Source organism: Lipotes vexillifer, unplaced genomic scaffold (assembly GCF_000442215.2).
Source record: "Lipotes vexillifer unplaced genomic scaffold, Lipotes_vexillifer_v1.1 scaffold566, whole genome shotgun sequence".
NCBI classification, from domain to species: Eukaryota; Metazoa; Chordata; class Mammalia; order Artiodactyla; family Lipotidae; genus Lipotes; species Lipotes vexillifer.
The window spans coordinates 1,268,671-1,290,387 of NW_006799689.1; the positions used below are offsets into that span (position 1 = coordinate 1,268,671).

The 21,717-nt window shown below is 36.8% G+C and overlaps 1 protein-coding gene across 1 annotated transcript in view; it reads right to left on the reverse strand.

Annotated features, from left to right (window-relative positions):
* Positions 1 to 2,179: 2,179 nt before the first annotated feature.
* Positions 2,180 to 21,717, reverse strand: part of SPATA17 (spermatogenesis associated 17) — a 193,683-nt gene continuing 174,145 nt past the window's right edge. The window contains exon 10 of the mRNA XM_007471860.1: positions 2,180 to 2,263. Coding sequence (XP_007471922.1) covers positions 2,183 to 2,263 — 81 coding nt within the window. The 3' untranslated portion in view covers positions 2,180 to 2,182. The remainder of the gene's footprint in view (positions 2,264 to 21,717) is intronic.

Here is a 21,717-nt window from a genome sequence, read left to right on the forward strand (position 1 = left end):
AATTATAGCGAAGTGATGAACTACCTTGAAGATGAAGCAATCAAATAGATAGCTCTAAAAATTACCACAGCATCTTTATTAAACACTTTGGTGCAAGTGTTCCTGTCTCGGCCTTCTTTACAAAGAGCAGAAGCACTGTGCTGTATTTGGTGAAATTAAATCTTAATAGGAAAGCATCAGCTAAGGCTGCAACCCTTCACTTACCAAAATTAAATGCTAGATATTAATTTCCTTTCTAAGAGGACGAGATGACATTCTGATAATACTTTCAATTCACAAAATAGTTAAACATCCAAGAGAAGAGTTAGCAAACAGTTTTTAAAAATGTCTCTCACATATTTGTATCTGTGCATTGTGCACTCTTTTTAATTAAAAGTAACGTAAAACATTTGTTACTCATCCTTGTCTTTCTTATAAATAATTTAGCGAGTCATTATTTTGTCTTCAGAAAAAAAGATAATTGTCTCTGAATTATTATGATTGAATTGAATAAAGTCAAGATGTTTTTAGAAAAAACGATAATTGTCTCTGAATTATTATGATTGAATTGAATAAAGTCAAGATGTTTCTGTAATTGGTAGAGAAGAGCAAGTAGCTCCTATTGTTTAACAATCTGCTTTTGTCTGATTAGATAAAAATTTCAAAAAGTGAGACCACAAAGAAATATCTCCCCAAAATGTACCCCTAATCTCACTATCAAGAGATAACTACCAGTAACATTTTTGCCTTATATGAATGTATACATACATATGTAATACATAAATAAGCACATACAAGTGTGTTTTTATACACACATACACATTATATATATGTGTGTGTACACACACACACACACATACACACACGCACATATATACATGTTTTTTAATGCAATCAGACTACATAGTTTCCTTTGAATCCAGCTTTCTTTTCTTAGAAATATATTGGAGGCATTTTTTCAAATTAATAATAAAGATCTATGTTAACATTTTTAATGTTTTCATAGTATTGCATTTCATGTGTCTTAGCATTTATTTAACTTAACATATACTAATGAGTATTCAAGTTGTTTTCAACCTTTGGCCATTATGAACAGGATGTATCTTTGAATTAAAATCTGAAATCATAAACAAATATGAAAAATTTTATTTAGACTACTTCCTGCTGTGAGTCACAAATACTAGATAAATGCTCCAATGGGTAATGGTACTTATTTTATAAACCTTTGAAACTGTAATTCCACTCAGCATTATATGTATGTTTCTCCATTAACTCAGAGTATTTCATATTTCCCCTCATATATTCCTGTGAAGGAGTTAAAAGGTGGTCATTTCTATCTACATTTAACATACTGATTTCCAGTTGAAGCATCCAAAGTTATAAATGTGGGAGAGGCAATACTAACTAAATCTAAGGAACATAGTTGCTTGCATCTACTTTGTGTTCTTTCCAACAGACCAGAGCTTTCCCCTGGTTCTTGGTGTGGGAGGAGGCCTGGGGAATTAACTAGCCTGATTTCTCATTCCTGCCTCTTTTCCTTCAACTGTAGTGATCTTTTCTGTCTTCATCCAATATCTCCTTTAAATTTCGCTGATGTCAGAATACCTCCTATTAGTCTCCCTTTGATTGTAATCACTTCTCTACTCTAAAACACCTTAGCAATTAAATACAGCATTCATTGAGAGTTTATTTTGTGATCTTGAATTTTATGTGTGAATTTTCTGTTCTTCTCTAGTCTGTAAACTTTGGTCATCAGAGACCCAAGATGCTATTTATTTGGAATCCACTAAAGGCACCTTGCACTTTAAGTAACACACATATTGAATATAGTATTTTAAACTATACTGTATCTATACAGTAATGAGAAATATTTTAGCTTTTGGACACCATCAATACTTTCTCATTATATTACGTAAAACTATTTATTTACTGTATTAATTAATTTAAAGAGAAAGGGTACTTCAGGTAGTTTTCAGTTCGACTTTGAGTTCGTTTTGGAGAAGAGATTTGAAATACAAAATCCATGATTTTTGAATGTTGAAAACCATTAGAGTAGAAAGAAAGAAATATATGGAGTTGTATTACATATAAATATTATTATAGCACTTTTCTTTTAAATGCTTGATAGTTAAATCAATCTCATTTGATTTTTTGTTATTTACTATAGCATTTTTGAAGTACCTTTTAGCAAAAATGCATACCTTTATACAATTTGTCCAGCTTTTGAATACAATTTTCCGTACTGTGAGAAGAGATCAAATGATGGCAATACAGTTTGGAAATCCTAGGAGGAAAGAGATCAACAATTACCAAAGAGGTCATGCTGATTTCTTATGTTATTTTTGTTATAACTTAAATTATATTAAATTGCTAGATGGATACCATTTAACTGCACTTCAAATTTCCCATCATGCCCTCAAATAAAACAAAATTAGCAGGTAAGCTTTATCAGTTGAAAGCCAGATATATGGACACTTTCTTAAACACATAGCTTTTATGAGCTGTGGATGGCCGCCTGGAGAAGCTCTGAGCAACACAATGACATAGCCACCTGTCTTCACAGAGCTCACAATCTACGTTTCTCCTTGATCTTGATGATGGTGCATTTGGCTCCTTTTCTGACATGATTTTTCTTCTACATTTCCCCTCATTGAATCGTCTCTAGCAACACCTCTGCTTACTGAACACTCTGCCTCTCAGCCTTTATACTTAGAGATGCCTCCACCTGGACAGCTTTGTCTCCAGCTATTCCCATGGTTCATTCCTTCCCTTCATCACATCCCTGTTCAAAGAGACCCTCTCTCACTACCTGCACATAAAATAATAGCCCTGAAACTTTCTATCATTTTAAACGGCTCTATTTTCTTCATAGCAATTACCATTCTTTGATACTATATATTTATTTTGTGTCCCACATGAGATGGTAAGCTTCATACAGGTAGGTACCTTGTTTTGTGCAAAATAATATGTGTTGACTAAATGAATGAAAAAGGAAAGGTTATACCCAAATAATTATAATAGAAGGCCACCTGTGGTAAGTATCACAGAAGTGATTCAAACAAATGCTGAAGATGTTCAGAGGAAGAAAGGACAGATCGTTTATTGTTGAGTAACCAAAGACGCAGCATGTGATTGAGGATAGAAATGAATGCTTTTCATGCGTGTGAAACAGGCGAAGTCATTAGAGAGGTAAAGTACTAAATCGATAGTGGATACTGTAAATAAATGGTCAGACTATATAAAAATATATGTTTCTCCTTTGTAAAGCAGGCTTATCCTCAATGGAAATGATTTTGGACAATTTAATTTTTCTTAAGAAAACCTTGGAAGGAAGGCCCTCTACCCAGGGTCAACCTCTTTAGAGGGCTCCTACCTTACAAACACACAGAAAATAAATGTATTAAAGAACATGCAGGAACCTCTGTCACTAGGGATCTGGCTCTCCACTCCAGTACAACAGAGCCCCAACCCTAAATATCTGCTTTTATGAATAAGCCCAGGGCTTAATAATAAGCCTATTCAGGCCCCAGGGAAAAGCCCCACATCTGTTGCTTTGTGTTTATGAAACAAAAGTGACAAAGCCCAGGTGACATGAAGGACAAGAGGCTGTAACAGACACTGCTTTCGAGTACACAAAGAATTTGTGTGACAAAAATTCTTAGTTAAAAGACAAATTAATTAATTCGAATAAAATCCTTCCTTTTGGATAGCATGAATGCAACAGAACTTTACATAATGAAGTATTATTTTCTTGTGGTGCTGAAATCCATATTCTGGCTTTCTTTTTATTTGAAATTGTGATTCTAAGGGTCAGGAATCAACATAGTGTTTGCAAGAGTGGCGCATGACATATCGGGAATATTTTGCAATAGTAAGTAATTCATATTACTCTTAAACTTGAATGTATGAAGTTAGGCATATGTGAGAAGCATGATAGTGATTTTTTAATGTCGGCACTTGATGAACCCTGAAGACTAGAACTATGGATGGTTTACGTTTTATAAATATATATGTATAACAATAATCTAGGTTTCAAAAAAGTAAATGAGAAGGTTTGTTTTGTGCAAATGATCTTAAATTTTTGATATTTTAAACTACTTTTTAAAATTTTACTATAATAAATCATTTTGGATATTTAAAAAAATTTATTTCTAATTTTTCCCTCTTTTAAAAAAATGCAGTATAGTTGATTTGCAATATTATATTAGTTTCAGGTGTACAGCATAGTGATTCAGTATTTTTACAGACTATACTCCATTAAAAGTTATTGTAAGATAATGGCTATAATTCCCTGTGCTATACAATATATCCTTGTTGTTTATCTATTTTATACATAGTGGTTAGTAACTCTTAGTCCCATACCCCTAATTTGCCCCTCCCTTCTTCCCTCTCCCCTTTGGTAACCAGTAGTTTGTTCTCTATATCTGTAAGTCTGTTTCTGTTTTGCATATACATTTGTTTGTATTATTTTTAGATTCTGCATATAAATGATACAATGTAGCATTTGTCTTTCTCTGTCTTATACACATTAGCAATTCAGCTCTACATGAAATGAGGAACATTAGAGAAGAAATAAATGAAGGTAAAGATCTTAATTGATCTTACAGATAACAGTCTTGTTCAAAATAATAATAACAACAATATAATCAGTGATTATAGCTTATGGATAAGGTAAATAAATGACAGCAATATTATAAGGGATGGAAGGGAGGAGTTGGGAATAATCTGTTATAAGGTAGTTGAACTACCCATGAAACAATATAGTGTTATTTGAAAGTGGACTTGGATTAGTTAAAAAACACAAACAGATTGAAAGTAAAGGCATGGAGAAAGATATACTATCTAACATTAAGCAAAAGAAAGTTGGAGTAGCTACATTAATTTCAGATAAAACAGACTTCAGAGTAATGAAAATAATCTGGACTAAAGATGGGCATTACATGATAAAGGGGTCAATTCTCGAAGAAGACATAACTGTCCCTAATGTGTATGTACCTAACAACAGAGCACCAAAACACATGAAGTAAAAACTAATAGAACTGCAAGGAGAGGTAGACAAATTCACTCTTGTAATTGGAGGCTTCAGTACCCCTTTGTAAGTAACTGATAGATCTAGCAGGCAGAATGTCAGTAAGGATACAATTGAACTGAACAGCACTATCACTCAACTGGATCTAATTGACATTTATAGACTACTTCATCCAACAATAACCACACACTCTTCTCAAGCTCACATGGAATATTCACCAAGATAGGCCACATTCTGAGCCATAAAGTATACCTTAACAACTTCAAAAGAGTAGACATCATACAAAGTATGTGTTTAGACCACAATGGAATTAAACTAAAAAGTAATAACAAAAAGATAGTTTAAAATTCCTGAAATATTTGGAGATTAAACAATACCCTACTAAATAATACAGAGTCAAAGAAGAAGCATCAAGAAAAAAAATTTTGAACTAAATGAAAACTAAAATACAACTTGGCAAAATTTGTGGGATGCAGCAAAAGCAGTGCCTACAGGGAAATTTATAGCATTGAATGCATAAAGTAGAAAAGAAGAAAGATCTACAATCACTAATCTAAGCTTCCACTTTAGGTAACTAGAAAAAGAGAAGATTAAGTCCAAAATATGCCAAAGAAAATAAAATCAGAGTAGAAACTGAAAACAGGAAATCAATAGGAAAAAGAAAAAATCAACAAAACCAAAAGCTGTTTCTTTGAAAAGATCAATAAAATTGATAAACACCTAACCAGACTAAGAAAAAAGAAAGAAGATACACATTACAAATATCAGAAATGAAAGATGCACCATCACTGATCCCATGGACATTAAAAGGATAACAAAGGAATTTTTTGAACAACTCTGTTCATAAATTTGATAACTTGGGTGAAACGGACTAATTTCTTGGAAGTCACAATCTATCAAAACTCAAACAAGGAGAAATAATCTAAATACGCCTATAACTATTTTAAAAATTGAATAAATAATTAGTAACCTTCCAAACCAGGCCCAGATGATTTCACTGGTGAATTACACCAAAAAAGGAAGAAATGATACCAATTCCGTATAATTTATTCCAGAAAACAGATGTACAGGAAGCACTTCCTGACTCATTCTTTTCATCGTCTATAAAATGAAGAAATCTTACAGGGTTGGTGTGAGGCTTAAACAGGATAAAATATCTTAGCACTAGCTTTTTCCTCCATCTTTCCTTCAAGGGTAAAAATCTATTCATAGTGTATCCAACATGTGCTTTTAAAAGTTAAATTAAATTCCATTGACACATATGAGAGACTGATTACGGTGCAATAATGTAGTGAAACAGGACTGAAAGGATCTTGATTGTATCCTCCATCAGTAAAAATATTTTAAGCATCCTCAATATATTTTTGGTTATCTGCTTGAAATTCTATATGTGTAACACTGTGATAAATAATAATGTATAATGTATAATAATGTAAAATATAATGTAAAATGATATACAAATGAGGTAAAAATAAATAGAAATTATAATATTTTCTTCCCTCATTCCTTTGGATCTTCTTGTATACTTAGTTTTGGGCTCCTCTAATATAATGAATGAAGCAACAATTAATTCTGTGTTAAACTTTAACCTGTGCATTCCACTAACATTTGAGCATCTATAGTGTGTCAGCACTACGCTAGATAGCTTCCCAACTATCTAGGTAACCAAAACTTAGCTGTGTCTTCCCAGGATCCCTCACAGGCTAGTGGAAGAGTCAGAAAATAGGTGTTTATAGTTGTGTAGATAAGCAAGGATTGACTCTTCAAGTACCGATACTCTACATCCCCTGACAGAAAATCTTTCACAAATCATTTATCACTCTTATTTTATTTAAAAGCCCACTTTCTTACTTGGCCCTAGTCAACCAATAATTGTTACCTCTGGTATAGGAAGAGGTGAACACACCATTCAGACAGCTTTGGTTTTGGAAAAAATCTGGTGCTCATTCTCATTTGTTCATAATATTCCTTGGCCAACATGTTATGGGGAAAAACAGGCCACCATGTTATGGGAAGCTATTTATGAGCTCAAGAAAACCACCTGCACGACACTTGTACATTGTCACTTTTGAAATGGGGGGGTGGGGGACAGCTCTCCTGAAAAATAACCTCATCAAGAAAAAACACTGGGGATGTAATTCTAAATGCTGCCATAGCCCTTGCGTGCCAGAGCAGACAGCTTTTGCTATTAGCTTTTGACCAGCCAAACACAAATAATCCACTGCCAAAATGAGCTCCTTGGGACAATTTAGGACTCTTTGGAAGTGAATGGCTCTTTGAGCTGGAAGGTAGCCCAGGTCCATTTTCAAACCCAAGTCAAAATGACAAAGAGCAAATTTCCTGGGCCACTCACCCCCTAAGTGTAGGATTACTTTAGGCTGGCAGCTGCACTGTTTAACTAGTTATTTAAGGCTTTTCATCAGATACTCATGAACAGCTTCAATGTTGGTAAACAGGATAGAGCTGATACACTATAGTGGACAAATCCTCCAAGATTAGAAGGACAAGATGGAAATGAAAGGTTATGCACATATTGTTCAGCTTAAAATATTTTTTATATATTCAGCTCTAAGCTGATTAAATACAGGAAAATATTTCCTGAGTGAGACCATAGTTAAGTCTGGCTAGGGCTTGGGATTTTCCATAATCTATAAACAACAGTTCATAGACAGTTTTAAAAGATCACCTGGCATTATTCCTGCATGATCCAACTTTGCTTTCACTGCATGTAGAAAATTCTGTGATGGCAAGATCATCTCCACTGTTTCGACAACAGAACATACACGCAATGGCTAAGAGCTGTAGGAGTTTTTCTCTTCTTTCTGTTCACTATGAGTTTTCAGGAAAACATTCTAAAGCATTCTCTATTATTTGTGTTCTTCTCAATTCCCTAGATTTAGGACTTACTATGTATTTTTTCAATTAAACTATTTGTATATGTTTCTGAAGAAACAACTTTTAGCTGACATTGAGTTGACAATGCAGTGTCAGTCTGAACCTAGAAAGGAAACCAAGTTCATTTGTATATTAAATTATGTCAGAGTCTCACTGAGGGTATTTGCATGGGTGGCTTGAAAACTTTATGACTTCTATTCTGAGGCAGGATTGCTTTGCAGCCAAGCTGACTGGGTGCTTGTTTCCTCATTTGAAAGACAGAGATGAGAGAGACCTTCAAGATGGCAGAGGAGTAAGAAGTGGAGATCACCTTCCTCCCCACAAATACATCAAAAATACATCTACACATGGAACAACTCCTACAGAACACCTACTGAATGCTGGCAGAAGACCTCAGACCTCCCAAAAGGCAAGAAAATCCCCACATACCTGGGTAGGGAAAAAGAAAAAAGAAAAAAAAAGAGACAGAAGAATAGGGATGGGACCTGCACCTCTGGGAGGGAGCTGTGAAGGAGGAAAAGTTTCCACACACTAGGAAGTCCCTTCACTGGCAGATATGGGGGTGGGCAGGGGGGAAGCTTCGGAGCGGCAGAGGACAGCACAGCAACAGGGGTGCGGGGGGCAAAGCGGGGAGGTTCCCGCACACAGGATCGGCGCCGACCGGCACTCACCAGCCCGAGAGGCTTGTCTGCTCACCCGCCGGGGCGGGCGGGGCTGGGAGCTGAGGCTCGGGCTTCGGAGGTCAGATCTGAGGGAGAGGACCGGGGTTGGCTGCGTGAACACAGACTGAAGGGGCCAGTGCACCACAGCTGGCTCGGAGGGAGTCCAGGAAAGAGTCTGGACCTGCCTAATAGGCAAGAGAACATTGTTTCTGGGGCACGAGGAGAGGGGATTCAGAGCGCCACCTAAAGGAGCTCCAGAGACGGGTGCGAGCCGTGGCTCTCAGTGGAGACACCAGAGATGGGCATGAAGTGCTAAGGCTGCTGCTGCAGCCACCAAGAAGCCTGTCATAAGCACAGGTCACTATCCACACCTCCTCTCCTGAGAGGCTGTGCAGCCTGCCACTGCCAGAGTCCCGTGATCCAGGGACAACTCCCCTCGGAGAACACAAGGTGGCCTCAGGCTGTTGCAACGTCATGCTGGCCTCTGGCGCTGCAGGCTCACCCTGCATTCAGTACCCCTCCCTCCCCCTGGCCTGAGTGAGCCAGAACCCCCTCATCAGCTGCTCCTTTAACCCTGTCCTGTCTGAGAGAAGAACAGATGCTCTCAGAAGACCTACATGCAGAGGTGGGGCCAAATCCAAAGCTGAACCCCAGGAGCTGTGCGAACAAAGAAGAGAAAGGGAAATCTCTCCCAGAAGCCTCAGGAGCCGTGGATTAAATCCCCACAATCAACTTGATGTACCCTGCATCGGTGGAATACATGAATAGACAATGAATCATCCCAAAATTGAGGTGGTGGACTTTGGGAGCAACTGTAGCCTTGGGGTTTGCTGTCTGCAACTGAGTAGTTTCCGATTTTTATGTTTATCTTAGTATAGTTTTTAGTGCTTGTTATCATTGGTGGATTTGTTTATTGATTTGGTTGCTCTCTTCTCTTTCTTATTATTTTTAAATTTTTTTATTTTAATAATTAAGAACATTTTTTGCTTTAATGACTTTATTTTATTATTATTTGTTCTTTCTTTCTTTCTTTTCTCCCTTTTCTTCTGAGCCATGTGGCTGACAAGGTCTTGGTGCTCCAGCTGGGTGTCAGGCCTGAGCCTCTGAGGTGGGAGAGCTGCATTCAGGACATTGGACCACCAGAGACCTCCCGGCCTCAAGTAATATCAATCAGCAAGAGATCTACCAGAGATGTCTGTCTCAATGCTAAGACCCAGCTCCACTCAATGACCAGCAAGCTCCAGGGCTAGACACCCCATGCCAAACAACTAGCATGACAGGAACACAACCCCACCCATTAGCAGAGAGGCTGCTTAAAATCACAGTAAATTCACAGACACCAAAAAACACACCACAGGATGCAGTCCTGCCCACCAGAAAGACATGATCCAGCTTCATCCACCAGAACACAGGCATCAGTCCCCTCTACCAGAAAACCTACAAAACCCACTGAGCAAACCTTAGCCATTGGGGGTAGACACCAGAAACAACAGGAACTACAAACCTGCAGCCTATGAAAATGAGACCCCAAACACAGTTAAGCAAAGCAAAATGAGAAAAAGGAGAAATACACAGCAGATGAAGGAGCAAAGTAAAAACCCACCAAACCAAAGAAATGAAGAGGAAATAGGCAGCCTACCTGAAAAAGAATTCAGAGTAATGATAGTAAACATGATCCAAAATCTTGGAAATAGAATGGAGAACATACAAGAAACGTTTAACAAGGACCTAGAAGAACTAAAGAGAAAACAAACAATGATGAACAACACAATAAATGAAATTAAAAATTCTCTAGAAGGAATCAACAGAAGAATAACTGAGGCAGAAGAACGGATAAGTAACCTGGAAGATAAAATAGTGGAAATAACTACCACAGAGGAGAATAAAGAAAAAAGGCTGAAAATAACTGAGGACAATCTCAGAGACCTCTGGGACAACATTAAATGCACCAACATTCGAATTATAGGGGTCCCAGAAAAGAAGAGAAAAAGAAAGGGACTGAGAAAATATTTGAAGAGATTATAGTTGAAAACTTCCCTAATATGGGAAAGAAAATAGCCAATCAAGTCCAGGATGTGCAGAGAGTCCCACACAGGATAAATCCAAGGAGAAACACACCAAGACACATATTAATCAAACTATCAAAAATTAAATACAAAGAAAAAATATTAAAAGCAGCAAGGGAAAAGCAACAAATAACATACAAGGGAATCCCCATAAGGTTAAGAGCTGATCTGTCAGCAGAAACTCTGCAAGCGAGATGGGATGGCAGGACATATATATAATGTGATGAAAGGGAAGAACCTACAACCAAGATTACTCTACCTAGTAAGGACCTCATTCAGATTTGAAGGAGAAATTAAAACCTTTACAGATGAGCAAAAACTAAGAGAATTCAGCACCACCAAACCAGCTCTACAACAAATGCTAAAGGAGCTTCTCTAGGCAGGAAACACAAGAGAAGGAAAAGACCTACAATAACAAACGCAAAACAATTAAGAAAATGGTAATAGGAACATACATATCAATAACTACCTTAAATGTACATGGATTAAATGCTCCAACCAAAAGACATAGACTGACTGAATGGATACAAAAACAAGACCCGTAAATATGCTGTCTACAAGAGACCCACTTCAGACCTAGGGACACATACAGACTGAAAGTGAGACGAGTGAAAAAGATATTGCAAGCAAATGGAAATTAAAAAAAGCTGGAGTAGCAATTCTCATATCAGACCAAATAGACTTTAAAATAAAGACTATTACAAGAGACAAAGAAGGACACTACATAATGATCAAGGGATCAACCAAGAAGAAGATGTAACAACTGTAAATATTTATGCACCCGATATAGGAGCACCTAAATACATAAGGCAAATGCTAACAGCCATAAAAGGGGAAATTGACAGTAACACAATAATAGTAGGGGACTTTAACACTCCACTTTCACCAATGGACAGATCATCCAAAATGAAAATAAATAAGGAAACACATACTTTAAATGAGACATTAAACAATTGATATTTATAGGACATTCCATCCAAAAGCAACAGAATACACTCTCTTCTCAAGTGCTCATGAAACATTCTCCAGGACAGATCATATCTCAGGTCACAAATCAAGCCTTGGTAAATTTAAGAAAACTGAAATCGTATCAAGTATGTTTTCCGACCACAACACTATGAGACTAGACATCAATTACAGGGAAAAAACTAAAAAATACAAACACATGGAGGCTAAACAGTATGCTACTAAATAACCAAGAGATCACTGAAGAAATCAAAGAGGAAATCAAAAAGTCCCTCGAAATAAATGACAATGACCCAAAACCTATGGGAGGCAGCAAAAGCAGTTCTAAGAGGGAAGTTCACAGCAATACAATCCTACCTCAAGAAAAAAGAAACATCTCAAATAAACAACCTAAACTTACACATAAAGCAAACAGAGAAAGCAGAACAAAAACCCCCCAAAGTTAGCAAAAGGAAAGAAATCACAAAGATCAGATCAGAAATAAATGAAAAAGAAAAGAAGGAAATGATAGCAAAGATCAATAAAACTAAAAGCTGATTCTTTGAGAAGATAAGTCAAATTGATAAAACATTAGCCAGACTCATAACAAAAAAAAAAAAGGGAGAAGACTCAAATCCACATAATTAGAAATGAAAAAGGAGAAGTAACAACTGACACTGCAAAAATTCAAAGGATCCTGAGAGATTACTACAAGCAACTCTATGCCAATAAAATGGACAACCTGGAAGAAATGGACAAATTCTTAGAAAAGCACACCTTCTGAGATTGAACAAGGAAGAAATAGAAAATATGAACAGACCAATCACAAGTACTGAAATTGAAACTGTGATTAAAAATCTTCCAACAAACAAAAGCCCAGGACCAGATGGCTTCACAGGCAAATTCTATCAAACATTTAGAGAAGAGCTAACACCCATCCTTCTCAAACTCTTCCAAAATATAGCAGAGGGAGGAACACTCCCAAACTCAGTCTGTGAGGCCACCATCAGCCTGATAACAAAACCTGACAAAGATGTCACAAAAAAAGAAAACTACAGGCCAATGTCACTGATGAACATAGATACAAAAATCCTCAATAAAAGACTAGAGAACAGAATCCAACAGCACATTAAAAGGATCATACACCATGATCAAGTGGGATTTATCCCAGGAATGCAAGGATTCTTCAATATACGCAAATCAATCAGTGTCAAAAACTATATAAATGAATTGAAAGATAAAAACCATATGATAATCTCTATAGATGCAGAAAAAGCTTTTGAAAAATTCAACACTCATTTATGATAAAAACTCTCCAGAAAGTAGCATACGGGGAACTTACCTCAACATCATAAGGGGCATATATGATAAATCCACAGCCAATATCTTTCTCAGTGGTGAAAAAGTGAAACCATTTCCTCTAAGATCAGGAACAAGACTAGGTTGCCCACTCTCACTGTTATTATTCAACATAGTTTTGGAAGTTTTAGCTACAGCAAGCAGAGAAGAAAAAGAAATAAAAGGAATCCAAATTGGAAAAGAAGAAGTAAAGCTGTCACTGTCTGCAGATGACATGATACTATACATAGAGAATCCTAAAGATGCCACCAGAAAACTACTAAAGCTAATCAATGAATTTGGTAAAGTAGCAGGATACAAAATTAATGCACAGAAATCTCGTGAATTCCTATACACTAAGGATGAAAAATCTGAAAATGAAATAAAGGAAACACTGCCATTTACCATTGCAACAAAAAGAATAAAATACCTAGGAATAAACCTACCTAAGGAGACAAAAGACCTGTATGCAGAAAACTATAAGACACTGATGAAAGAAATTAAAGATGATACAAAGATGCGTTCTTGGATTGGAAGAATCAACATTGTGAAAATGACTATACTACCCAAAGCAATCCACAGATTCAATGCAATCCCTATCAAACTACCAATGGCATTTTTCACAGAACTAGAATAAAAAATTTCACAATTTGTATGAAAACATAAAAGACCCCGACAGCCAAAGCAATCTGGGGAAAGAAAAATGGAGCTGGAGGAATCAGGCTCCCGGACTTCAGCCTATACTACAAAGCTACAGTAATCAAGACAGTATGGTACTGGCCCAAAAACAGAAATATAGATCAGTGGAACAGGATAGAAAGCCCAGAGATAAACCCACGCACCTATGGTCCACTCATCTATGACAAAGGAGGTAAGGATATACAATGGAGAAAAGAGAAAAGACAGTCTCTTCAATAAGTGGTGCTGGGGAAACAGCACAGCTACATGTAAAAGAATGAAATTAGAACACTCCCTAACAACATACACAAAAATAAACTCAAAATGGATTAAAGACCTAAATGTAAGGCCAGACACTATAAAACTCTTAGAGGAAAACACAGGCAGAACACTCTATGACATACATCACAGCAAGATCCTTTTTGACCCACCTCCTAGAGAAATGGAAATAAAAACAAAAATAAACAAATGGGACCTAATGAAACTTAAAAGCTTTTGCACAGCAAAGGAAACCATAAACAAGATGAAGACAACCCTCAGAATGGGAGAAAATATTTTCAAACGAAGCAACTGACAAAGGATTAATCTCCAAAATATACAAGCAGCTCATGCAGCTCAATATCAAAAAAACAAAGCACCCAATCCAAAAATGGGCAGAGGACCTAAGTAGACATTTCTGCAAAGAAGATATACAGATTGCCAACAAACACTTGAAAGGATGCTCAACATCACTAATCATTAGAGAAATGCAAATCAAAACTACACTGAGGTATCACCTTACACCAGTCAGAATGGCCATCATCAAAAAAATCTATAAACAATAAATTCTGGGGAGGGTGTGGAGAAAAGGGAACCCTATTTCACTGTTTTTGGGAATGTAAATTGATACAGCCACTATGGAGAACAGTATGGAGGTTCCTCAAAAAACTAAAAATAGAATTACCATACGACCCAGAAATCCCACTACTGGGCATATATCCTGAGAAAACCATAGCTCAAAAATAGTCATGTACCACAGTGTTCATTGCAGCTCTATTTATAATAGCCAGGACATGGAAGCAACCTAAGTGTCCATTGACAGATGAATGGATAAAGAAGATGTGGCACACATATACAATGGAATATTACTCAGCCATAAAAAGAAACGAAATTGCGTTATCTGTAGTGAGGTAGGTTGACCTAGAGTCTGTCATACAAAGTGAAGTAAGTCAGAAAGAGAAAAACAAATACCGTATGCTAACACATATATATGGAATCTAAAAAAAAAAAAAAAGGTTCTGAAGAACCTAGGGGCAGGACAGGAATAAAGACACAGACGTAGAGAATGGACATGAGGACATGAGGAGGGGGAAGTGTAAGCTGGGACGAAGTGAGAGTGGCATGGAGATATATACACTACCAAATATAAAATAGATAGCTTGTGGGAAGCAGCTGCATAGCACAGGGAGATCAGGTCAGATCTTTGTGACTACCTAGAGGGGTAGGATAAAGATGGTGGGAGGGAGACACAAGAGGGAGGGGTTATGGGGGTACATGTATACATAGAGCTGATTCACTTTGTTATACAGAAGAAACTAACATAGCATTGTAAAGCAATTATACTCCTATAAATATGTTAAAAAAAAAGTACCAAGAGGAAAAAAAAAAGAGATAAAATGATATAAAAATAATAACACCCTACTCACAGGTTTGTTAAAAGGATTACATGAGTTCATACTTACAGAGCAATTAAAACAGTGTCTGGTATATAGCAAGTAGTTAGTGTCAGCTATTTTCAAATAAGAAACTTCAAAAACCCTTTACTTTAAAAAAAAATAGTTGTGGATAAATAATCCTAAGTAGTTGCTTATTCAAAGGTCATTTATATTTGAGTTCGGTATACATATTCCTATTTTTAGGTAGGTACATCAAAATTCAAAAGTTTTATATTTGAGTTACTATTAATTCTTTTTCCATTTTTATATATCTTTCTTTTTCTTAATAGTTTTATCTTTTTCTTAGTTTGTGCTCCTCTTCCACTTTTATAGTCTTGATTATAAATGCACAAGTGGGAAATGGCAGGCCAACATGTAAACTGAAGGATGAATAATGGGGTTTCTTGTTTGACCAGTCCATTGTGTTATGGTGTATATGGATTATGGCCATAGTAAAAGAAATACAAAGATATATAAGAAGTAATAAACCTAGATACAGAAATATAGATGTACATATAAAATGTGGCCTTAACTCTTTAATTTCAACTAAAAACAATAAGAATGTTATCTAAATAGAAGTCACTGAAATGGAACATCCAACAAGAGACAAATGTTGTAGTTAGAATCATCTGTAGACTGTGAGTTGGTTTGATAACAAAGCTAATGATACCAGGGTAAGAGGTTCCAGTAACATGACTTTCACATACAACGGCAGCCCATTTTAAGTAGAGGGAACACTATATGGCGCTGGCACTAAAGGGAAAGTTTGGTCTAGTACTTGGTTAGTGTACTGGAGAATATGCTGCAAAAATGTTCCAAGATAACATCAGAATGGCTGAAGGAGAACCACTTAAGTGGGGAATACAAGTGAAGCCAGAATTGTGACATTCTTAAATACTAAGAGTTTCTTGTAGGAAAGAAACTGAGTGCCTCTAAGTAAATAAGTATTCTAAGGAAACTCTCAAGAGGGGGGATAACTGCTAAAAGACAGGACGCATTGTATCCTGAGTTTAGCCTGGTAAAAAGTAAGCACTTCAAAAGTATTATTTGGGGCTTCCCTGGTGGCGCAGTGGTTGAGAGTCCGCCTGCTGATGCAGGGAACACGGGTTCGTGCCCCGGTCCGGGAAGATCCCACATGCCGCGGAGCGGCTAGGCCCGTGAGCCATGGCCATTGAGCCTGTGCGTCCGGAGCCTGTGCTCCGCAATGGGAGAGGCCACAACAGTGAGAGGCCCACATACTGCAAAAAAAAAAAAAAGTATTATTTGTCTGAAGGAATGACTGAAGAATGAATAAATAGACTTGGCCCTGGGGAAACCATAAACCTGTTCAATATTGAGCCTTCTGGAATAGCACATCCTTACTCTCTCCTTCAACCCCATCACTCTAGAAACCAAAAGAAGGAGATGGCAGCTGTATGGCCTGGACCCCATCATCACGAGGGTCCTCTCAAAGTCCACTCCACACTCTGAGAACTTTCCTTTTCCAACTGGTAGACGTTATGCCCAGGTCCCTCTGTAAATTAAGTAACTTCATTCTAAGTGTATTTGGAGGAGAAATAGAGAAATCAGGAGAGGGGGGAGAGAATATAGTAGAGAAAAAGTGAGTAACATATTTATGTATGAGGTCTATGAGGAATGGAGGGGCTCAGTAAATCTTGATTGAATAGAAATATGTCTTCTTGCTGTGACCCCATTTTTCAAGGATGGTAATACCTAGATTCATCAGTAAATAGGCTATAAAGGATATGTTCAATGATGTCTTCTTTATAAGAACACTGTTACCATCTATCTACATTATTCAGATTCCTTATTTGCAAATTCACCTACTGACTAAAATTTATTTGTAACTCCAAAATGCACACTCACAGTGCTTTCAGTCATTCATAGATACAAGCAGAGAGGTGAAGATTTGAGTCACCCAGCACCCACACTCCCAGCCAAAGCCCGTCTTCTCATTTCAGCTCTCACACTATAAACAAGTGTCCTTTCATGTTTATTTAGTGTCACCTTTTTCACATTTTTGTTGGTGATTTCTCTTTTTAACGTAGACCCCAAGCATACTGCTGAAGTGCTACCTAGCGTTCCTAAGCACAAGAAGGTTACTGTGTGCCTTAAGGAGAAAATATGTTTATTAGATAAGCTTCATTCAAGCATAAGTTATAGTGTTATTGGCCAGGAGTTCAATGTTAATGAATCAACAATATATATTAAATAAGGAGTCTTTCAACAGAAATACACATGAAACAATGTTATGTATTGACTGGGTGACAAAAATGTTGGCCAGAGGCTCTGAGGAACCTAACCCTGCACTTCCCTTAGGAACAATGGCTCAGTATTTGCTGATTCTGTGTTTGTAGTGACTTCATAGAACATAACTATGGCAAGTACAAGAATAGACTGTAACTCTTCAGTACAGCCAAGCTCCATCATGACATACTTACTGCTGCATGTACTTACATATTCTACCAGAATATTACAAATAGCGTGCCTCGTAGAACACAAGTGACACTGAACAAACAAATGAATGAATGAGAACATGAATAAAAATATGACCTAATGGATTCAAAATATTGTTTACTATCCTTACGGGGTGGGTTGTAAATAACTCTCCATGAACATTAACCATATATAGATTATAATCTGAAATTTTAGTTTTATAAGAAATGGTTTTCATTTCAATATAATTTCTCTGAGATTAAACATAAAATAAAATTATAAATGAAGCTTTAGGGGAGGGTGGGATGAATTGGGAGATTAGGATAAACATATATACACTACCATGCATGAAATAGATAGCTAGTGGGAACATGCTATAAAGCACAGGAAGCTCAGCTTGGTGCTCTGTGACAACCTAGATGGGTGGGATGGGGGGTGGGTTGGGAGAGAGGTCCAGCAGAGAGAGGATATATGTATACATAGAGCTGATTCACTTCATTGTACCACAGAAACTAACACAGCATTGTAAAGCAATTATACTCCAATTAAAAAAAAAATTGTCAACTGAAAAAAAAATTATATGATATTCAAATGTCACTGTCCATAAATAAAGATTTACCATAGCATAAATATACACACACACACACACACACACACACACACACACACACACACACACATGAAGCTTTAATAAACAGAATTCAAATAGCCCTCTACTAAACTTAGATTTTCATATTATCACCAGGCATTATCATATTTGCTTAATTTCTTTCAAAAAGAATTGGTTTTTAAACATTCATTTATTCACTCACTCATCCATCTCCTCTCTCTCTTTCCCTTCCTTCCTTTGTCTTTCTTTCTTTCTTCCTTCCTTCCTTCCTTCTGTTCTTTCTTTCTTTCTCTTTCTTTCCCTCTTCCCTCCCTCCCTTCCTTTTCTTTCTTTCTTTTTCTTCCTTCCTTCCTTCCTTTCTTTCTTTCTCTTTCTTTCTTTGTTTCTTCCTTTCTTTCTTTCTTTCTCTTTCTTTCTTTTTCCCTCCTTCTTCCCTCCCTCCCTCCCTTGTTTCCTTCCTTCCTTCCTCAAAAAGTACTAATCCAGTGCCTACTTATGCTAAGTGCTGTTCCAGGCAGTGGGGATACAGCAATGCATAAGTCAGGCAAAAACTCCTGTCTCCATGAAACTTAAAGTTCTAGCGGGCGGAGACAGACAACAAGCAAATAAGTCAGGTAATAATAAGTGCTGTGAAGAAAAATAAGACGGGGTAGGAGAGAAGGGTGAGGGCGTTAGGGACACTGCCTGCAATTCAAATCAGGTGGTCAGAAAGGCTGCTCTGTGGTGACACTTGAGCACTAACTCAAAGGTGAGAATGTAACCATGCAAACGAACAGCACAACTGCAACCACCAATTTTTTCACTACAACACTAGTGTCACTTCAAGCAACCAAAACCTGCTAAGCCACCTTAAAAAGATAGTGTTACCCGCTCTAAGACTTTTGGAGGACTTTTTCCAGGGTCTGAACTGTTAAGTGAAGAATGTAGGAAGCATCGAGCAGTAAAAAAGTACGGCCTTTTCTCTGCAGACAGCACAAAAGGGGCGCCGTGGCCTTGTATATGAACAGAGCTCCACTAATTCACTTGAACAAGCACTGTCACATCCTAATGTTGTCGTCATACAACGTGAATGGACACCATCCCAGCCCCCAGGGATCAGGTGTGCAAGAGTCACAGTAAATGGGGCCTAGCCCATAATTTCTAATTCCCATTCGTGCATTTATATCCCTTGAGCAGCACTGCCCAAGAGAGACATTTGGAGAGATAAAGAAGACTATTAATAATGATTACCTATTTCTTTCACTGATACCACAAATGGGGTCTAATGTCAAAAAGTAATTAGCCAGGAAAAATGCACATAGAAATAATACTTGATAACACTGTCTGGGTAAGTGACAGCTGGAGAATTTTTTTTTCAAGATGGGAATAACTAATGTTTGTCAAGGTGGGGTGCTTTTTCCTTTAATGGTGGGCCCCCGTAAGAAAAAAGTGATCCTCCTCCAAGAGAAGTACTAACAGAATATATTTTTCCTCCACTTTTCTTGAAATTGTTCACAACTAAGTTTTTGTGATGGAACTTATTACTATTTCCTGGTTAGCTGGAGGCGGAGACCTCTGCATAACATGTGTTGTTCATTTCCCAATTACCTCCGGAAAAAGCAAACATCCTGAAACAATACGATGGATAATTTAAAAGGCATAGCTAACTAAAATGAAGGGCAATTTTCTACTTATTTTAATGGCTTTGAAAGTACAAATCTTACCCTTGAAATCAACTAGTAATCAGATCTTAAAATAAAAAAGTAATATTGCCTTGCCTTCATAAAAGCCAGTTTATCTCCTGTATACCATTTTCATCAAACAATGTTTTCTACTTGTTGGTTTACTCTTTTACTGTGAGAATCTGTATGATAATGTGGGGTATAAAAATCAAGAAATTAGTCTCACAGCAGGGAGTCTGCTAACCACACCATTTTCATCTTATCCTTCAAGCAGTGGCAGAAAACATATTAATTGCAATTTAATTTATGCAACAAATATTTCATTTTAATTATACTTAATTTTTTGTCAAGCTATAAAAATGTCAAGAGTTCTGATGCAGTTTTTTCCTTACAAGTTTTTTTTAAACGAAAGAATTAAAATCAAGTGCTGTTTCTGAAAGAAATTATGAAAGATTTCTAATTACTGTTTATGTTCTTGAAAAACTGCTAATCTACTAGCCCCAAAATAACATCTGGGAACATGTGAACTTGAAGCTTTATTACTCAATATTTATGGGTCTTAATAATATACATGTACCATTAAAATGATGAAATTATCACAGGAAGAATTTTTTTGTAATTATAGGATATATCAATAACTGTCACTGAATGGTGAAATTTTTATGTAGAAATGTTTTTGTTAATACCTCTCAGGAAAACTAAGACGAGAATAAGTGAAATTGATTGCTGCTGATACACTGCATTGAAGTAAAGAATATTTACCATTAATAGAAGTGGAAAGAAAAATGTCAGACCACCAGTATTAAAAATGTCAGTATTAATTATATTCAGCAAATATTTATTAAGCTCTTACTAGGTGCAAATCCTACCCAAACATTAAGTCTCATGTAAAAATGCTACCTTCTCCTGGAAATCCTTCTCTCTCAAGATGCAAATTACATCTCCAGGCACTGAATGCTTCTGGTGCATAATTATACCTTTCTCATGGCCCTTTTATAGTCTCTGTTCTGTGACAGTAATTCCCCTCCGTGTTTCATCTCCCCACTAGATGATAAGGTTCCTGGGTGTAGGATCCAGGTCTTCTGTGTTTATATCCTTCACCTATCACGTTCAAAAATACTTGAAAATGAAAACCTACCAGTATGACTAAAATGTTCTGGGTGTTATGTTTTGGGAAGTAAAACTATTATTTCAAAAGCCTCTCTATAAAATTTGTATAAACCTGTGTTTTGAAATTATTCATTTAGATGACTTCTAGTTTTAAGATGGCAGAGTACTGAATTTCTTGCCTTATTTTATATTCTCAGAAATGGCACCCCAAACATGGAGAATTATAAAAATCCTCAAAGCTACATCTTCCGTGAAACCAGGAGACAACAATGACCTCAAATTGTAACTTGTGTTGAGAAACAGATAAAGGGTGGCAGCAGACCTAAAAGAACAGAGACACTTCCTGTCTGGAGAGGGAGATATCATTGAAATTCCATCTTATTCTTCCTCCCTAAACCCAGAACCCTCAGGCACTGAAATCTTCAGACATCTCAGAAGGCAAACGTGAAGCACAGGGATTGGCTGAAAGTCTCCATACGGAACACTTAACTTTTAAGGTCCCTCCCCAGGTTCCTCCGAAGGAACCTCCCTCCCTTTCTCCCCACAGCCCGGTTCAGATTTGTTTTCTGAGGGAAAAAAATAAAAAAAAAAAAAAAAAAAAAAAAAAAAAAGGA